General features: G+C 39.3%; 1 protein-coding gene across 1 annotated transcript in view; it reads right to left on the bottom strand.

Moving 5' to 3' along the window:
* Window positions 1-772: 772 nt before the first annotated feature.
* CPM (carboxypeptidase M) overlaps window positions 773-14,356 on the bottom strand; it is a 71,566-nt gene continuing 57,982 nt past the window's right edge. Inside the window, exons 4-9 of the mRNA XM_075209511.1 lie at window positions 9,671-9,843; window positions 7,456-7,640; window positions 5,139-5,282; window positions 3,946-4,098; window positions 1,513-1,661; window positions 773-1,246 (exon numbers count right to left, since the gene is read on the bottom strand). Coding sequence (XP_075065612.1) covers window positions 1,028-1,246; window positions 1,513-1,661; window positions 3,946-4,098; window positions 5,139-5,282; window positions 7,456-7,640; window positions 9,671-9,843 — 1,023 coding nt within the window. The 3' untranslated portion in view covers window positions 773-1,027. The remainder of the gene's footprint in view (window positions 1,247-1,512; window positions 1,662-3,945; window positions 4,099-5,138; window positions 5,283-7,455; window positions 7,641-9,670; window positions 9,844-14,356) is intronic.

The following is a 14,356-nucleotide window of genomic DNA, read 5'->3' as shown; positions in this document are numbered from 1 at the left end:
ACAACTTCCACTTCTGTATTGCTTTGTTTGAGAGGCATGTTGGTGTCAGTAGTTGACGGGGAGTGCTGGTGCTGTATTGCCATTTGGAGGCTTCTGGGGTACCTCTTGGTAAGTTAGCTCTCAATTTAAAAACACATTTGTATGACCCAAATATATGGGACTCTCACTGTTTAGAGTTAGGACCACCCTATTAGCAAAGGCGCCTTGGAGTGCTCGTTGGCTTAACATACATTTGCAAATGTGTGCAACTGAGACTTTTGCATTTTTATTTACAGTAGAAATGGCATTTCCTTTGCTGCTTATAGCAGTGTGCTGGGGGATTTTATCTGTGTTTGTTCCTTTAAGGATAACCCCACCCTTTCAAGCACCTGCTATGAGTCTATAAATTGATTAAGCAACTTCCACTTCTGTATTGTGGGCTTCCACAGCTGCCACATGCCTGTTCAATAAAAAAACACATTATTTTCCAAAGCATGTGGCTGTTCACTTCCTGATCAGCTCTAAATTGTGGGTTGGTTAAGTATAAATAAAAAAATATGTGGATAGGTGAAAGGAGAACATTTTGCCCTTCATTGTATCTTACAAAGTAAGCTACCAGCACCACTAATTGGTAATGTGATTTTACTATTAACTAGCAAAATCTTTGTATTCACCACTCACAGGTACTATATATTCATAAAAGTGATTTCCCACCAAGGGCACAATCCATTCATTACATCATACGTAGCAGATTAGCTGACGACAAAACCTTTGAAATCAACACCCAGCATAATAATTTTGATCAATTCTGTTCATTTAATAAAAACAATCAAATGGAGTGGCGGAATTGAATTTCCCCAGTAATGCATTTTAATCTATTTTTTACAGTCTGTAGGCAGTTTAATTTATAAAATTTTATAAATATACAGAAAATTTGATTGAAGACTTTATGGCATGTCTTCTTGTTCCATTTGCAATTCTTTAAGGGATTTCCAGTCCCACAACGGTCTGTCTTCATGTAGGAGGTTTCCTTCCCACACTCTGCACTCTATTGGACATTAAATAATAACACTAGCACAGTTCTCAGGATGCATATCAGTATACATGATTGTAGTGTGCTGACACTTCCATTAGGATTACAAAACGTTACTACTGGCACTGTACTGGTTGCTGTGTCAGTGAAGTAGAAATTATGGATCAATGCAGAAAAGTTTTCACTCTGTGGTACAGTTATGTTCTGTACTATTGATGACCACAACATGGTAACCTAAAAGATAAAAAAGTAAAATAAACCAAATATAAGTACAATTAATTTAAGTCTGTCACAATGAATGACCACAGAATGGTTGCAATATAATGCTGTGTATGAATTGTACAACATGGTGAATGACAGAGCTTGTGCGTAATTTATCAGAAACATAATGAATAAAATGAAAAACGAAAGGCAAAAGTGATGTTTGTCATTACGCAGCATGAAAAGAACTGCTCTGTACAAATTCATTACCAGACCAGAGCTGTAAACTTAATACTTACAATAAATGTATATGTTCCAGGAAGAAGCAAAAGGTAATACTCCCCATTGCCATCAGTTCTGTATGGACATATACGTTCCCTTCCCTTTACATCCAGAATTGCATTTGGAATGGGTTTTCCATACATGTCAAATACTTGTCCCTTTATTCCTGTGAATTCATTAAAAAGAGATCAAAAATAACAAACTGATAGTGTAAACACATTGTACATAAAAGGTGCATGCTGCTACTATTTTATGAGGTTCACTATATATGATAGAATAAATTATGAATATCGTTCCCTAAACTTGAAATGAAAAACCAGGACAACCATATGATCTGAAGCTTGCTCAGGTAAATAACATTATCCATCCCATACTTCCTTTTTGGTTCCCATTTATCCTGTTAACTTGGTTCTACATGGAGTCTTAATTAGGAGAAAATTAGCATTGATAGTAAAAGAATGCAGGTGTAAAAATAGGTACTGTCCTGGAAATGTGACTTATGAGAGACCTAGGATATATGGAGAATAGGATCAATGAAAGTTGGACATAGTGTTGGAAATGAATACAAGGCATATCTGCCATACACGTATAAACTCAATATCAATACTATATCTATACTCAATACTAGGTAGCCATACAAAGAGCATCTGAACTCGTTACTAGATGTCCCTATCACGTGCATTTCAACTCATTATTAGGTGTCTCTACCACATGTGTGTCAACTCGTTACTAGGTGTCCCTACCACATGTGTGTCAACTCGTTACTAGGTGTCTCTACCACATGTGTGTCAACTCGTTACTAGGTGTCTCTACCACATGTGTGTCAACTCATTACTAGGTTCTTAACCACGTGTGTCAACTCATTACTAGGTGTCTCTACCACATGCGTGTCAACTCATTACTAGGTGTCTCTACCACATGTGTGTCAACTCATTACTAGGTGTCTCTACCACATGTGTGTCAACTCATTACTAGGTGTCTCTACCACATGCGTGTCAACTCATTACTAGGTGTCTCTACCACATGTGTGTCAACTCATTACTAGGTGTCCCTACCACATGTGTGTCAACTCGTTACTAGGTGTCTCTACCACATGTGTGTCAACTCGTTACTAGGTGTCTCTACCACATGTGTGTCAACTCATTACTAGGTTCTTAACCACGTGTGTCAACTCATTACTAGGTGTCTCTACCACATGCGTGTCAACTCATTACTAGGTGTCTCTACCACATGTGTGTCAACTCATTACTAGGTGTCTCTACCACATGTGTGTCAACTCATTACTAGGTGTCTCTACCACATGCGTGTCAACTCATTACTAGGTGTCTCTACCACATGTGTGTCAACTCATTACTAGGTGTTTCTACCACATGTGTGAACTCATTACTAGGTGTCTCTACCACATGTGTGAACTCATTACTAGGTGTCTCTACCACATGTGTGAACTCATTACTAGGTGTCCAATCCATGTGCGTGTCAACTCATTACTGCATTTCCCTACCACATCATGTATGTTTGCGAATTCATGTCAAGTATGTAAACTCTTTACCAGATGTCCCTGCCACAAGCATCTAAAAGAAGGAAAAGGAGGTATCATAAATGTTTGAATATATTTGAGCCAAAACTGCTCAGTGGGCTGTATAAAACATGAATCTGTTGCAATATAAGTTTTGGCACTGTAGAAGCCTTGCACTGCCTTCTTTTTTATGGGTCAATGTAAAATTTGTAGACTTTTCCAACTTTTGAACATGAATATTTTTCCTGAAAGCCTACCCTCTGTGCTTGTGTTTTTCAAGCGTGTTCATAGTTGCCAGCGCTCTCTTACATATTAAGTATTACAGATATGGGGGGGATTCCATTGTGTATGACGCTCCATCAGAGCCTTGCGTGATGAGGCTATGCAGGATGTTACAATGCTAAAACAACAGAGACATTTTATTTACCGAATTACCAGAAGGAGCACATCAAGCAAGGCTCCAATGGGACTTCCCGCACAATTCAACCCCTCTCGGAAATGCAAACACTGCTATAAGCTTCAGGCCAGGATTTGGAATTTGAAGTGCTTGATGACCATATAAAAGTAAACCTGAAAGTATTATCAACTTTGCATGGTAGTGCAGTGGAACCAAGCGGTGGGATTTTAATGCAGGTTCAGAGTTAGCTTCAAGCACTATTTTCAATGGAGAAGTGTTTGCATATCATGCAATTCAGCACAAAACAATCCAATCTATTTAATGTACAGAATTAAACAAATATGACACCAGAAATAAAGACACTCATTACTCCTTCACTTTTTTCACATTCATTAAATAACGCCACTTTTGCTAAATATTAGTTTTTGCTATTTCTGTTGAGTGCAGTTTAATGCATTATTTTTTTAACATTCTATTTTTCCTGCATGTATTAGATACAGCAATGAACTGGATAATGACTAATAGATGTACATGTACCCATGTGTACTTGTTTCATGTATTCAATAACAGACACTTTGTTATCAATCCAATATTGCTGAAGAGTGGAAGAGTCTGGATATTTACAGCATGACACCTCCAGGGTAATTTCCACACACTGGCTGAAGATGTAGTTGTAATCTTGCATGCCACCTGGAATCACAAAGGACATTGGTTAAATATTTACTAACACAATTAACAGGTATATCGAACTCATTACATATCATATTCGGTATTATCTAGTCAATCATTCATCACATGCAATTACATTAGAAATAACTCTTAGGGTCCAATATATTTATTATAATGTATTTATATAGACCCACCATATCATGCAGCACTGTACACAGAATATATATGCTAATAAATAGTTCACGTCACTTCTTGTCCCACTGGGGCAGGTTATCTAAATTCCCTAACCCACAAAGACACTGTTCATTTTTGTCAGCAGCCACTTAATATACCAGTATGTTTTTAGGGCTTGGACTGGAGTGGAATCTGGAGCACCCACACACAAACACGTGGAAAACATACAAACTCCAGTTAGGACTCTGGTTGGAATTGAATGGCCCCAGCACTGTGCAGCAGCACTTGTAACCACTATGCCACCTTTTCTGAATTTAATCATATACCCTTTTCTGTACTATTTGTTTTTAGTGTATTTAGTTCAGTTTTCTGTAAAATATGGCCAGTCCATTTCTTTCCACTTCATACTTTAGTTTTAGTTCACTGTCTCTTTACAAATTCTCCCTACTTTCTGTAATCTCCTCTCACACTCTTTGCCATTGCGCTGTGAATATATTGTACGTCTTGGGAAAACTATACCTGCTTGTCATCTGCTGCTCTCCCTTACTAAATATGTCTCACATGTTGCCTACTTGTTTACTTTGACAGGGACAGGGTTCTCCTTACCTCATGCTACAGTGTAACTTTAATATTTGTCATTTGTTGGTATTAAAATATCACTATATCATCTGAAAGGCAGCAAATATGTTGACACTTTATAAATAATGATAACAACAACAAAAACATCCACTTATGAAACATTTCCTTCCCACGTCCTCAAGATTTTTGCAGCATCCTGGAAACTTTGCGCTCATTAATCAAATTAAATTTATTGTAAAAATGATACACTGAAACTTAGAAATGCACACATGTAATTAGGGAGGTGGATGAGATTGGAAAGTGCTCACCTTGCAATTTGTACCATGAAGCGCCACTGGTAATGCCATCTGTAAAACTGATTGTATTTTCACAAGAAATCCCATTGTACATTGGAGCATTGTTTTTAGAGTACAATAGAGCTAGATATCGCAACACATCATTGTCTGGAGGCACTGTATGAGTAAGACATCAACGTTAGAAAAATGCTCATAAATCCTGTTATTTACAAAAGTATAAGTTTTACTGCAGCTTTAAAAAACGGGTACGTTTGGCTTCCAGAAATTCATACACATGCTTTAGTTGTATAAGATATTAACTGTCAGTTTACATGTGGTTTCTATGCAGCCACTGCATTTATCTTCTCATAGCATGTGGGTAACACAGGGACTATTGAGATATAGCTGTCACCCAATGTACTACCAGGTTCCTCCATAACCACATTGGCCCAGGATAGCAAGTTCTTAAGCTGAGAGCTCGACTTGATAGCTTCCTCTCTCTAGTCGGTTTCCTCTATACTTGCAGCTCTCCTGAAGCTCATAAAGCGTATATTCTGCTAAAAGCTCTCTCCCTGTTGACTAGGGAGATTACTTTTCTCATGGTGCAGTGTGCAAATAAGCAAACAGCTAGCATAGAACCTGATGACAGGTACAGTAATAAAATAAACTGTATTCTAAAAGAAAAAAAAAAAAGGAGATAAAACATAGGATCTCCAAAACGCCAAAAGAAAAAACAAAATGGAAACCACTCACAATTTCACACAGAAAAACAAGCCAAAGCTGTGTTATGTTTCACAAACAATTGCCCCACGGATTCACTGCTGATGGTCCCTGAAGAAATAATGAGGCAAGACTTCTATTTAACGTTACATGTCCATTTATTCCCTCTTTGGTATTAACTGGTAAAAATGGTATATATTTAATCCTAGTTCGGATGCTTGTTACCATATTATCCATACATAATCTATACATACCCCCAATACAGGTCAACTACCCTTCCTCAGGAAACTGTAGCTGAAATACAAATACACAAACAAGGTACACTGATCATATTAGGAAAATCTCCGACCTTCCCATATGGCTAGAGCACTCCTTTATTTACAACGCAATCTTGGGAGCCCTTCACTTCCCAACATAGAAAAGTATCACTTAACATGCGCTCAGATCGAGTCTGGAAAGAAATCATGGGTTGACAAAGAGTGCAGTTGCTACCCTTCCATTTCCCTTAACAGACCTCGTCTTCATGGAGATATCCCCTACATGCATGGGACAAAGCTGACAGAGCTAGCAATAGTAGAACTTCCTTCCCTTCAGTCCTCACTTTACGGATTAGCCCACTTAAACCTTTCCTAAACCTGGGGACACTGGCACTCCAGACCATCCATTACTCTGAATTATCTACCTTCAGAATCCTCTCTACCTACCCTTCTCTAAATTCAATCCCAATTCAAGATCCCTGACCATGATCTTTTATTATGTATATAATCTTCTAGTATGACGCTGATTGTACTCACTCTACCAAGGTCTTTTTATATGGCGTTTGCTAACACCATAACATATTAATATGTTTGACCTGTTCCCTACCTAATAAAATGTTAATAAGAAATAAAGTTATCCAGCCCCAACATCAACACTGGGTGTATTATTTATGTGTATTTTATATGATGGATATAATTACTGGTTGATGTACTGATTTAAGAATCAATGAGGTTCAAAAATGTATATGCGAGTTTCCTTATGTGCACCTCATATTATATCTTATATTTGAAATCCCCTCACTCAGAATTCCAGTGCAGAGGCTACAAGTTATCAGGTGAGTACTAATTTAAACTATTTCCAATGTATCTAACTTTAGGAAAGTGTCTTTTACTTAGTAATGTATAAAATAGTTAGGGATGCTATACATTTTGAGCCTGATTAATCAAGGAATGCAAAGTGATCGTAATTTTCGATTTTAAAATCGGACCGAAATTGCACTCACATACTCGTATCCAAGTACAAACATTATTTCCTTTTGAATATGGGTATAAGTACACTCTTGCTATATGGAACTTGCCGCATGCAGACAGAACATACTGCAGGATATGCACAATACATATGTGCACAATAAAGCCCCATCAGAGCGCATGGGAGAAATTAAATACATTAAACACCTGTTAATACAATCATAATAAATGAATACATAAAATTACAGTTAAAAAAATTTTTTAGATGCTATACTGTACATAAATATCAGGATGGTCTTAATGCCTACAGTAGTACAGTGATACATCATAGCTGCTCTAGAATCTTACCGAAATTAGTTATCCCTGAGAATTAATGACAGAGCATATCTGCTCTAGAACCTTACCAGTATAAGAATTATCATACGAGTAGCTGGCAACCATGGCTCCACCATGAAAATTAGCGGATAGTACAAAGTTCTCGCTCTTAATCCAGTCCATTACTGCCTGTGTTTCTGGCTGGATCTCAGCAGTGTTCGTCTCAAAAGCATCAGGGAAATTTCTGTTCAGGTCAAAACCCTTTGCATTGTACCTTAATGAAATGAAGTATCATTATTAGATTGCACGTCTATCAAGTAAAACCGTTTTTTTTCCCATTTTTACCTGCATTGTTCCAGAGGAGGGCAAAACAAAACTGTGGTGGGGAAGCTGACAATTTAACCTCACATCCAGTTTAGTAAGTTTATATATGTACTTAATATAATGATATTGCAACTTGCTTATAATATATATACATTAAAGAAAAAAAAACCTTTATATTATATTTGACTTCATTGTGCCCATCTAGTGAAATGGTGTGGGGTCTAAGATTGAATAATGCATAACAATAAAAATGTGTGCAGTCAACTTTTACACATATCAAGTGTGCTCCAGGTAGCAAAAGTACCAAAATGGTAAAACACATGTCCAAAAATCAGGCCACTGTCGACCGAGGTTTTTTATCTGATATCCCAGGTTACTAAATCCAATGTCCTACCTTGCCCTGCTGTACCATTACTACACCTCTATCTGCCTCATCTCCAACGCCATAACCACTACGCTACTGGGCGTACTGGACATACTCATTGCCACTAGGGCAGCTACAGCCCAACATTGGAAGTCTCCACTACCCCCATCCTTTTCAAAAATTATTTCCAAAATACAACACAGCTATGAGATGGAAACCATTGGTTTCAGATAGTCCACTACCGTATCCTCCCCATTGGTTTCAGATACTCCACTACCGTATCCTCCCCATTGGTTTCAGATACTCCACTACCGTATCCTCCCCATTGGTTTCAGATACTCCACTACCGTATCCTCCCCATTGGTTTCAGATACTCCACTACCGTATCCTCCCCATTGGTTTCAGATACTCCACTACCATATCCTCCCCATTGGTTTCAGATACTCCACTACCGTATCCTCCCGATTGGTTTCAGATACTCCACTACCGTATCCTCCCCATTGGTTTCAGGTACTCCACTACCGTATCCTCCCCATTGGTTTCAGATACTCCACTACCATATCCTCCCCATTGGTTTCAGGTACTCCACTACCGTATCCTCCCCATTGGTTTCAGATACTCCACTACCATATCCTCCCCATTGGTTTCAGATACTCCACTACCATATCCTCCCCATTGGTTTCAGATACTCCACTACCGTATCCTCCCCATTGGTTTCAGATACTCCACTACCGTATCCTCCCCATTGGTTTCAGATACTCCACTACCGTATCCTCCCCATTGGTTTCAGATACTCCACTACCATATCCTCCCCATTGGTTTCAGATACTCCACTACCGTATCCTCCCGATTGGTTTCAGATACTCCACTACCGTATCCTCCCGATTGGTTTCAGATACTCCACTACCGTATCCTCCCCATTGGTTTCAGATACTCCACTACCGTATCCTCCCCATTGGTTTCAGATACTCCACTACCGTATCCTCCCCATTGGTTTCAGATACTCCACTACCATATCCTCCCCATTGGTTTCAGATACTCCACTACCATATCCTTCCCACTGACCAAGTGGTTTCCGTGGCATGAATATTATTTGGAACATCTGCCTCAACACTTAGTAACTAATTTAGCATCCGGAAACCTTACTGCTCTGATGTTCCCAAGTGTGCCATTTTGAAATGTTGATTATCTCTAAATATGTCTCATTCCTTCCTCCCCTCCCCACCCCATGGATTTCTGGTTTGTTTTTAATTCTGTATGGCATCTTGCTATATGTTAACAATATAAATGTACAAATTTCTGATATAATTGACTATAACCATGATACATTGATATGTCTGTTTTTGCTTTACTTTATATACACAATAAAAAACTTTCTAAGTTAAAAAAAAATAAAAAATGATGAAACACATATTTGGTTGAAAACACCAAACTGAGCGACCCGACTACCACATGTGTGGCCAGCTTCACAAACTATAAATTGATTATGGTGGCTCCTGAAAGTACATTAATTAAAATGTATCCAACATCCACTGGGTTTTTTTTCATACAAGCCAACAAAATACCTTTTTGCAGTTATACAAGTCATATATATTCGACATGTTTTGGCTACAAACCTGCCAGTTACAGAAGTACAGTCTAGATAAACTGAAGCTTCAAAGCCATCTGGGTTCATAGAAGGCATTACATGTATCCGGGTGTTGGTGATCAGTTGTGTAATATTAGGATCACTCTGATAACTTGTCAGCAGGTACTCGATCAGGTGGAGAATTATTTCTCTACCAATAGCCTAGAGTAAACAAAACCAAGAAAAACAAACAAGAAATATGACTCTTATGTAGTATTATCCTCTAAGCATTTGCATGCATACACATATACTTTTGCCCATTCATGATGTACATGAACTGTGAATGGGCCATTGAATTGTGTATGGCACAATGAACATGGGCTATTATAGATGTGTTCTGTTTGCCTTTTATTTTCCCACATCAAGTAGTATTTTTGCCACAAAGCAAGTATGCAAGAGTTCTAGATCTGAAATATGTCTAATATATGTTAGATGTTAATATAAAATATATATATTATTATATGTTAAAATACATAATTTTACATGTTCAAAAAGATTTTTATTGTATGGTACACAGAAACAACAAAAGAATCACATCAATATACCACTTAAACATGCACAAAAAAATAAATGTATGTGTCTGGATCAACATAATTTATTTGTAAGGTGTAAGAAAATTACACATATACACACATGTATATGTCTTGCAGGCGTGTTTTTATTTAATATACATGTATTTTAATTTTTTTTGTGTATATATTATTGACATTTTTCCTGGTGTACTACAGGTTTCAGAGAGCTCTGGGTGCCAGTGCAAGCTTGAACTTGCGGTGAACCACAGGTAAAATTGAATTTTTTTTCCTATATATTTTACCTAATTAACCCACACCAACCGCTCCAGGTGTGTGGGAATAGCCATAGCGTTATACAGCACAGGGCTAGCATGCTTTTTTGTTTTGCGGGCCCAATCCTCCTAGGGTATCCAGCCCCATACTGACCACTCTTGGTATTATGGCAGGAGGACCCCATGCTGCGGGTTCCCTGCTATACTGCCACCAGCCCTGACTGGCATGGACCAGTACTGATATTCAAACTAGTCTATCCTACAACCTCCTGACCATCTTATCCATCACTCCTCTTCCTATGTCCGCCATCTCCATTTTCTCCCAGTTGGTCCTACTGTCTCTCACATCCCCTCCCTCTAGAATGTAAGATCTAATGTGCAGGGTCCTTTCTACCTATTGTCCCATGTCTGTCTACTGTCTGACTCCTTGTACGTCCTGTCTTGTGAATCCCCATAGCATTACTCACACTCATCTATGTCTGCATCTGTACTTATGTGTATCACCTCATCCATTTGTTTCTTGCTTACTGTATCTGGCGGCTATGGTAACCTGTGGTGCTTTATAAATAATAATAATAATAATAATAATAATAATAATAGTAGTAATTTGGGGGGAGACCCAATGCTTTTTGTCCCCCAATTTCACTAGTACCAGGCTAAGGAGGTAACACACAAGGGCTGGTTATGCTTTTGGGGCATGGAGGCAACATGAGGGAAGCATCTGTGAGTACTTCTCAGCATAGTACATAAGGAGTGATTCTACTGTGCATGTGTAGTAAGTAAGTGAGTTTTTTGAGTTACATTAGACTCTAAATAACCCGAAAGCACAGCTGTTTTTACAAGAAAAAATAAAATCTGAGCCTTGGCATCCATAACAACCCCACCATACATTCCATCACACAGTACCCAATGCCTCAATGACTTTTGTTTTTTTGCTTGCCTGTCTAGACTCATGTATATCTCTAACTCTTGCTGACGCTTGTACTTTATTTATTTATCTGCTCCCTCCTTCTATCTTGTCTGCACCATGTTTTCTTTTGCCCGACCAGGTGGCGCAGTAAGCCAATCCGGTCACAGTATTGCTAACAGCACAGATGAATTAAGACGTCATGGACCTTTAGCTCACATGACTACATATAAAACGTACATCATGTGGCATTCCAAGAACCTACCTCATTTGGTTCTGTTAAACACATTATACCTTCAAACCTCCCTCCTATTGTCACACAGACACCCCATTCTACCAATTACACATATGCCCTCCACTCTACCTACACCTTGTCATACATGACCACCAGCCTCTCCTCTTGTCTTCCATGTTACCCATTGTAAAAATGTGTTTGTTGTTATTGCAGTGATGCTGTTATGCATTGTTCTCAACTTAAAGCCAGGTGGGTTATGGGTAAGGATCAGGTGGGGTTCAGTTCCAGGATACAGGTGAGGGGGCTGTAGCTGCAATCATCCTCCCCCTCCTTTCTCTACAGGAATTCCTGAACAGCTGAAAGCTAGGGCTGGCTGAAAAGGCTTGTAAGTGGTTAATACTGGGAGTGTCATTTAATCATCTTTGCCTTGCTCCTTAATTAACCTGAGTATGTCCCTATTATCTCAGCAGACACTTTCGAATCAGCCAAGCAGGGGAACAAGGGAAGTATTGAGATAAGAAGGGACAGCCCCTGTTAACAGACAGCCACTCTCACTAAGGCCATCCCTAACCCAGCCCTTGGAGGATGGAAAAACTACTGGGTGTAAAGGATACAGGGGGATGTTCATTCTGAGGATTGATTTTCTGGAAGGTACAAGGTGGCTGGTGTTGAGTTGCCATTCTCTACCAGTGGATTACATATGCAGCTGAGAAACATCCATGGGTTTTGAATTCTGCAAGTCAGGACAGCTAGGTGACTAACTCCTTAAGCTAGTGGGGTAAGGGATAATTTGGTAAACCTGCCTGGCATTTATTTACTGTGGGTATATATTATTCTAGTGATTGTTTTTATCATAATAAATGTATTGTTGTACTTTTCTAACTGCATTTGCCTGAGTGACTATGGAGAACCCTAGAAGGTAGTGGGGTTATATGTCGAAATGGTGCCCTGTGTTAATAATGCACGTTTTGTCACTTCCAATACTCATTTTACCACCCCAGCCAGTACCAACAATAGGAGTAAAGGCAGGATAAGAGGAACAAAAATGAATTTGTTATATCTGCAGGGGAAGAAATTGTTTCACTGAACAGTTTTGCGCCGCATAAGAATTTCTCCAAGCACAGTGCCACTTACAGCTGCCTGTGTGATTTTATGAATGCTGTTCCACAGTCAGCCATTATTCTGACATCCTTTCAACTTTTCATGCAACAGAAGAGAATGATACCCCATTCATACTGCACCAAAATCCCGGGTTTTTGCCGGGGCGAGCTCATACGACCCGGGTCTTGGTGCAGTATGAATGGTACAAGTCAAAAATCCCGGGTCTAAAAACCCTGGTCTTCAACCCGGGATTTATCGAGGGGTAATTCCCGGGTCGGACCTGGGTTGCCTGCACTATGAATGGTGCAACCCGGGTTTTTCAACCCGGGTTGCACAGAAAACAAGCTGATTGGCTGTCTGCCTGTCTCTGGAGGGTGATGTCATCGGTGGGAGCCTCGTGGAAGAAAAAAAAAAAACAGTCACCTTTCAATGACATTACCATTTTTCAGCCAATGAAAACTGCTCTGGTGATGACTCCCACAAATTGCCAGGGCACAGACTTGTGCAGTATGAATGGGGTCAACCCGGGAAATTCCCGGGTCCGAGGTGCAGTATGAATGGTGTTTCTGAGCTGGGACGCTCTGAGTCCCGGCAAAAACCCGGCTTGAAAAACCCGGGATATTGCCGGGGCGGCAGTATGAAAGCGGTATAATCCATTCAGTGTCAGTTAATTCTGACTTGTAGAGTCAGGTAAATAGGCAGCTTGCATCCCATAACATTTGTCTGCCAGACTACTTTTCTAGTCTGCCTACGCTTAGGGCAGCACAGTGGCTCAGTGGTTAGCATTTCAGCCTCACAGCACTGGGTTCATGAGTTCAATTCCCAACCAGGGCCTTATCTGTGTGTGAAGTTTGTATGTTCTCCCTGTCTGCGTGGGTTTCCTCCAGGTACTCTGGTTTATGCCTACACTACAAAAATATAGTAGTAGGTTAATTTTCTGCTGACAAAATTAACCCTACTCTGTGTGTGTGTGTGTGTGTGTGTGTGTGTGTGTGTGTGTGTGTGTGTGTGTGTGTGTATTGTAAGCTTCAATGGGACAATATTTTCTGTACAGTGCTGCGGAATTGGTGCTATACAAATATAATGAGACAGATGACTTCTAAAACCCTGCCACTCATGTGCATCTTGAATGCATTGTAAATTACTTTCATGCTTGCTGAGTCACTCAAAAATGTGACCAGTTAATCAGGTATTCTGTCTTTGTATGCAAGTAGTGAAAGACAAAAATCATCATATTTCCATTATGTTTGAGCCACATTATAAAAGGTCTAATGAAATATATACTGGAAAATGCTCAAATATGCCTTGAGGCAACAACTATGAGGCCTCTAATATATCTAACACAGTATTTTCAATGAATTCAAAGCAAGAAAAGGGTATGTCTTTTCCTCTGGTCTCCACTCATCTAGCTAGCCCATCCCAAAGACCAAAGTTGTATTTACAACAGTTGTTAGTCTATCCACTATAGAATCTATTGTTATTACAGCTCCCATGCAAACATTATGTGCATCAAGGAAGGGCAAAGGTCACAACCAAGTTTATTTTACCAAGAAAACAGTACTACAAATACAGGATACTTGCCTACATTTGAAAATCCTTTCAGTTAGATTGTGCAAGCAACACCAAGGTGGTGCACATGGCACTGGAG

Source organism: Mixophyes fleayi, chromosome 4 (assembly GCF_038048845.1).
Source record: "Mixophyes fleayi isolate aMixFle1 chromosome 4, aMixFle1.hap1, whole genome shotgun sequence".
Classification (NCBI taxonomy): Eukaryota; Metazoa; Chordata; class Amphibia; order Anura; family Limnodynastidae; genus Mixophyes; species Mixophyes fleayi.
The sequence above is the reverse complement of the archived record's forward strand: the minus strand, read 5'-3'. Positions and strand labels throughout refer to the sequence as shown.